Source organism: Vigna umbellata, chromosome 4, assembly GCF_029865625.1.
Source record: "Vigna umbellata cultivar VRB3 chromosome 4, Vumbellata_1.0, whole genome shotgun sequence".
Taxonomy (NCBI): domain Eukaryota; kingdom Viridiplantae; phylum Streptophyta; class Magnoliopsida; order Fabales; family Fabaceae; genus Vigna; species Vigna umbellata.
The window spans coordinates 38,372,722-38,379,341 of record NC_142168.1 but is presented as its reverse complement, the minus strand read 5'-3'; the positions used below and the strand labels follow the sequence as shown (position 1 = coordinate 38,379,341).

General features: G+C 34.9%; 1 protein-coding gene across 1 annotated transcript; it reads left to right on the top strand.

Moving 5' to 3' along the window:
- The first annotated feature begins 209 nt into the window (after nt 1–209).
- On the top strand, nt 210–5,392 carry LOC124844699 (protein LONGIFOLIA 1-like). The gene is made up of 5 exons (XM_088111301.1): nt 210–983; nt 2,286–2,338; nt 2,423–4,090; nt 4,168–4,321; nt 4,463–5,392. Exons 1-5 carry the CDS (start codon nt 833–835, stop codon nt 5,218–5,220), a joined length of 2,784 nt encoding a protein of 927 aa, XP_087967427.1. The 5' UTR covers nt 210–832; the 3' UTR covers nt 5,221–5,392.
- Nucleotides 5,393–6,620: the final 1,228 nt, after the last annotated feature.

Genomic DNA, 6,620 nt, shown 5'->3' with positions numbered 1-6,620 from the left:
AGATTTGGGTTTTTTTTTAATAAACATGATTAAAAGAACTTAGTTATCTAAGAATTTATATATATTTTTTAACAAGGCTTATCTGTCTCATGCTCTCTGATTTTGACACCTCAAAAACCACTCTTTTTCTCATCTCTCTTACGTAATGTGAATGAAAGAAAAGGGCGTTTCTGCGAGTTGTTTATTCTTGGGGCAAAATTTTCAACACTTGCCTTCTTCATATATACACACTTCAATTCCTCTCTCTCACACTCTTTAGCCTCAACAGCTGCATCTTCTGCAAGAGAAAGGAAAACTAAGATAAAAATTATTCCTCTGCTCAGTTAAAGAAAGAAAAACATCTCTTCTTGGGTCTCACAAATTTCCCTCTTCTTTTCTGCATCACTTTGGAATTGCTTGGTTTCTACTTCTGTTTTGTTCTTTCTGTTCTGCTTTTGCAGCATATATATTCTCTTCTCTGCTGTGCCAAACCCCAACATCACCCAGTTTCTCCAATTTTCTGCTTTCTATCTCTCTTTTCTCCATTCAAGGTTTTGGACATTCTCTTCCCTTCACACATGCACATGCACATACACATGTCATGTGTGTAACACATAAAAAAAGCATGAAATTTGCATGACCAAGTCTTCTCCTAGCTTGATGCAAGTTCAGGTCAATGCATTGATGTTATCAATTTATCATCTTTTTTAGAAATTCCTCCTTCTGAAGCATCTGGGCACATTTCAAATTCTTTCTACCCCAGAACAAAAGGTCTTTAATTTATTCTTTGTGGGAGGAGGATGGTGGTTAATCAGGCCTTGTGAACTCTGAAAAGTTGAAGGGTAGCCAAAAAATGTCTAAAAAGGTCTTCACAATGAAGGATGAAAATCCAGAGTTGCAGAAGCAAATTGGGTGCATCAGTGGCTTTTTTCAGCTTTTTGACCGCCACAGGTTCCTCACAGCCCAACAAGGTAGCAGCCACAATCAGAACATACAAACTAAAGGTAATGTGATCTGCAACATATATGTTATTGCTATATATGCATTTTGATTTTGATGATGCTTTGGATAGTATTAATGTTAACTTGATAGTTTTTTTATTATGTGATATTCATAAACTTTACCTTAAATAAAGGACTAAATGACAATTTTTGGTTGACATTAATAAAAGGGACTAATTGTCAAAGTTTGATTGGCATGTATATTGAGTAAAATCTCTTTCTTTCAACATAAATTGGACTGGCCCTATCAACTTGCAATTTGTCAGTCATTTAATGTCACAGTTTTTTTCCCACTAGTTATTTTGTGTTCAGCTTTATGTTAAATTTTAATGGGATGAGAAGGGTGATAGCTAACTAACTTGTCATTGGTAAAAGTTCTTTCACTGCCTCTAGTAACAATATAAAACAAAGTTTTTGTTTTTCTTTGAAGTGGCTCCGAATTAAATCATGGATGCATTCTCCAAATTGAATCATTGTTTCAAGATAATGTAGAAACCATTTCCATTGTATATGAAACCTATTCTTCAGATGTTTAAATATTAAATGCTTTAGAATGTCAGTTTTCATTCTTTAGCAGTGCCTGGGATGCAGATATGTTTTTCTTTTAAAAAAATTGTACCTTACCATTCCCAGTAGTTATTTCACTTTCCTCATTTAATATAAGATGAGTGTTTGGTTGAAATAATTATGGAGAAATAAATTTCCTTTCAATGTGTCCGAAGAAGCTGGTAAAGCAAATAATTTTAACCAAATACAGACAAATGCAGACTTTATACATTTCCAGGTAGCACATGGTTCTGCAAAAATGTTTTCTCATTGTTACCATGCATAACCTTTGCAGCTAAAAAATGCATTACTGTAAGTAAGTACAGGTTCAGATTTTTCCATTAAAAAAATTAAGATTCCTTGTACGATAAATGTTCTTATATAACAATTCATGATTGCCTCCATATACTTATCTCAAATCCATGATAAATATAGATAAATTATTGTATAAAAATTTTGCTTGATTGTTTTTGGTACTGAGCATGATGGTTCATACATTTAAATTAGGTGTATTAAGCTAATAATTATCATTACATACGTAAATAAACTATTTATTATTTAACCGTGTGTTAATCTTTAACTTGTTACATTGAACTGTGATGATGATGCTACTTTCTTTAAAGACATACCTTTTGAACCTGGCAATATATATATATATATATCAGAAAGAATTTAAGAATGAAGACTTTGTTTGGATTAATGTTTTCACAAGATATTCATTCAAATTATTTCCCACTAAAAATTCTCTTCCTTTCTCAGGTGGAACAAGGAACCAGATGAAAGAGGTGAATAATACAACTCAAATGGCAATGGTAAGAAAAGTGGCTAAAAGTTTAAATCATGAGAGAAACAATAAACTTGATAGAAACAATTAAGAATGGAAGTTTGCTTTGCAGGGAAAGAATGTGAAGGTTGCAGGAGAGAATCAACAATTCTCCACAGAATCATCAGGAACTTCAATGTCTTCATCTTCTCGTTCATCTAGCATGTCATCCCTGGAGTTCAGCAGAGCAATTCAGATAGAACCACCATCAATAATCAGTCCAATGAAAATTCCAGAGAATTCTAATCCAGAAATAGAAGTGAAGCAACATGGCAACAAAGGCCCTCACTCCCTTGATTTCTATGACATTGTGAAAGATTCAATGCATAGAGATGTTCAAGGATTGTCTGTAAAAATTGTGGCTAAAGGGGAAAAGAAAGGTAGAATCTTGAAACACGTTGATTCTCCCAGGCCTTTGGAGCCCCCAAAACCTGTAAATATGGTTGCTTGGGATTCACCGAGACTCTCTTATGACGGGAGGGACACACAAGATTCATTAAAGTCTGCTAGAAAACCTAAGGAACTCCCAAGGCTTTCCTTGGACAGCAGAGAAGGATCCATCAAAAGCTTCAATGAAGGAACAAAATGTCGTGGCCTTCTGAAGGGTCTACAGAAAGGGTATGGTAGCTCTGGCACAATGTTTAAGCAGCTGCAGGAACCAGAAACTTCTAGAAGATCATCCAGTGTTGTAGCAAGGTTGATGGGACTAGAAACCTTCCCAGATGGTACAGAAGCATGTGATACTCAACCACGGATATGTTCCAGCAAAAATGAGTCAGATGCAGAATCTTGCACAAATGAGAGTGCATCAATGAAAGGGTCTACCTTTCTTCAGTTTAGGAGGGATGCTTCAATCCTCAATGTGACACCCTATTCACGGTTTTCCCTAGAATCTGAAGCAAGCCAAGGTTCTCAAATACAGGTTTCAAAGAGAAGTGAATCTTCAGCAAAAGCATCAAACCAATCGCTCTCTGTATATGGGGAGATTGAAAAGAGGATAGCAGATATAGAGTTCAAAAACTCTGGAAAGGATCTCAGAGCGCTTAAACAGATTCTTGATGCAATGCAGAGATATAAAGAATCATTTGAGATTACAAGGGACCAGACTTCAAATTCTCTATCTGACCATAGGAGTAATAACAGTCTCAGTGAAAACTCTGTGGTTAAAAGCCCAAGAATACGGCAGAAGGACCCAGCATCCACCACTTCTGAGATGAGAAATTCAACCCAGGGTAGTAAGTCACCAATTTTCACCATGAAACCAGAAAAAGCTGCAGGAAAAACTGGCAAGTTTGGTTCTGCTAATACTGCAAATGGAATAGTGGGTGAGAAGCTTGACAGGAAAACAGCAAAGGGTATCAGTCCAGCCATCAGACAGGCCAAGGATTCCCTTGGCCAACCCTTCCACTCGGTGGATAAGAGCAACAACAAGATGAGAACATCAAAATTGTTGCAATCCCCAAAAGTTGCTCAAGTAATCAATGGGGAAAACGCCACCAACTCCAACAATACAACAGGGGCCAAGAGCCCAAGGCTACAAAAGAAGTTTGGTTTGGAGAGGCGCTCACCAACAACTATCCCATCATCAGAATCATGCAGTAACAGAAGACAACATAATAGGCAATCAGTGGAATTATCTTCCCCAAGTACTACACCCAGACAAAGATTCAATGAGACCAAAAACCAAAGGGAGGATTTTAAGCAAGAAGTTGGCGTAAAAGTCATTCAAACTGATCAAAGTGTTAGTATATCTTCTTCCCATCTTTGAATTCTTGCAACTAGATCAGCTGGTTTAATATTTTTCTTTTCATTGATCAGAATGCAGCAAAAGATTTGAGCAAGGAAAGCTTTCAAGTTGAGAAAATAGTTACAGCAGAGCAACCAAGCCCCGTGTCTGTTCTTGATGCTGCTTTCTACAATGAAGAACCACCTTCACCGGTCAAAAAGAAATCAGACATCACAAGAGATTTAGGTACGTTACAAACTTCACTTCTGAGAAACATAGAATGTTGAATCAGTCCACAATCGTCTATAAAATGAATCATTCGACAAAATACATTTCTAAACAGGTTTTGTTACATGTTATATTATTGACTTTCTTCAAATTCTACAGATGATACTCTTTATGATAGCAGTGAGGAGAAGTCAGAACATCTCCCGCTTTTATCCAACAATGCAAAAGCCAACTTCAGCAGTAGAACTCAAAATTTGGTTCAAATTCTCCACCAAATTGATTCCAATGATGAGAGATTTACCAATTTCAGAGACTACAATGATCCTGACCATAAATATATATCAGAAATACTGTTAGCATCAGGGCTTCTCAGCAGTCCAAGCTCTAGCTACGATTTTCATTCATCAAGTCACCCTATAAACCCAAAGTTGTTCCTTGCTCTAGAGCAAATCAAGACAAACAAGAATTGTTTCAACATTGAATACGATGCCAAGAAAATGGCTGGGCTGAGTAGTCCTCAGAAAATGCAAAGAAAGCTAATATTTGATGTTGTTAGTGACATTCTAGCTCAGAAACTGATATTGGAAAGTTCTACTCCGTGGTGCCAGTCGAATCAGCCAGTAAGTAGAAAAATAAGTGGGGAGCTGCTGTTGGATGAGCTTTGCATAGAAATTGATAAGTTGCAACATAAAAATAGGAATGACAAACTGATTAACGAGGATGAGAACATGACAAGCCTCCTGTGGGAAGAGTTGATGCACTATCCCTCAATTTACACAAACAGTTACATGGAAATTCCAAATGTTGTGTTGGATGTTGAACGGTTGATCTTCAAAGATTTGATAACTGAAGTTGTGAGAAGTGAACTACCTAACCATTCTGGTAAGCACTGCAGACAACAGCTATTTTCCAAGTAGGACTTCTGGCTAATGGTCTGAGAAATAATTTTCAGCCTTCATCTGTAAACTTTCTTTTCTACCTATACTTATACTTTGAGGAGGGGAAAATAAGCTAATTAATAGAAATTTTAGATTTTGTTTCCTGTCTAAACTCATTAAGCATTAATGTCTACAATCATTTTTTTTTGCATGGATTTATAGTGTATGTTGAAACAATACAAATAGAAATGCAGATAAATGTACATATCAATGACATGATCTTCTTACGTTCAATCTTAAATTCAACAAAGAAATGTCCACTTATATATTGTTGAATACACTAAAACTAGATATAGGATTAATCAACCTTTATATATTTTTGAATATATTTTTGAATATAGTAAAACTAGATATAGAATTAATCTACCTTGTATAGAAAATACACATACTAATATATTTATAATAATGAGAATGTGGACTAAGCCCAAATAAAAATGAATATGTAAAAATAATATAATTAACATAGGAACTGTGATTTCTTAATTAACATAAAACACAATATATCTAACGTTCTTTCTTAAGTTAGTGCATATAAATTGTATATACCAAACTTGTTATAAATATAATCAATTCTCAGTTTCCATAAAGATTTAGTGAAAATATCTACTAACTGATCATTTGAGTTGACGAATATAGTCTTGATGTCTCTAAATACAATCTTCTCTCAAATGAAATGATAATCAATCTCAATGTATATAGTTCTCTCATGAAAGAAAAAATAAGAATTGATATGAGAAGTAACTTAATTGTCACATATAAGTGTCATTTCAGTGATATCTCAAAATTCAAACTTTTTAGGCAATTATTTAAATTAAGCAAGTTCACAAGTTGCTAAGGTCATAGTTTTATATTATGCTTCTGCACTAGATCTTGCGACAAGTTACCACCAATGGAGATATAATACCCAAAAGTAGATATTCTATTAAAAGGAGGTCATGTCCAATCAGCGTCTTAATAGCAAACAACTTTTTATGGTTATTAGAACCATATAACAAACTTTTTTCCAGGAGATCCTTTAATGTACTTTAATATATGGATGATTGTATTCCAATGATCTTCACATGAGAAATTGGTTCACTACACTGATTGCAAAGAAAATTTCAGGACGAGTAATTGTAAAGTAATTTAATTTCCCCAACCAATCTCCTATACTGCACAAGATCTGAAATAGGCTCCCCCTAATTTGGTAAGAGTCACTAGGATCCATGGGTGTGTCAACAAATTTTGAATTCATCAACTCAATTTCCTCCCAAAATATCAATGCATACTTCCTTTGAGATATAACAATACCATCGTTGGATTAAGCTACCTCAATAACCAAGAAATATTTGAGTTTGTCACAATATTTGGTCTGAAAATGGTGACAAAGGTGTTGTTTC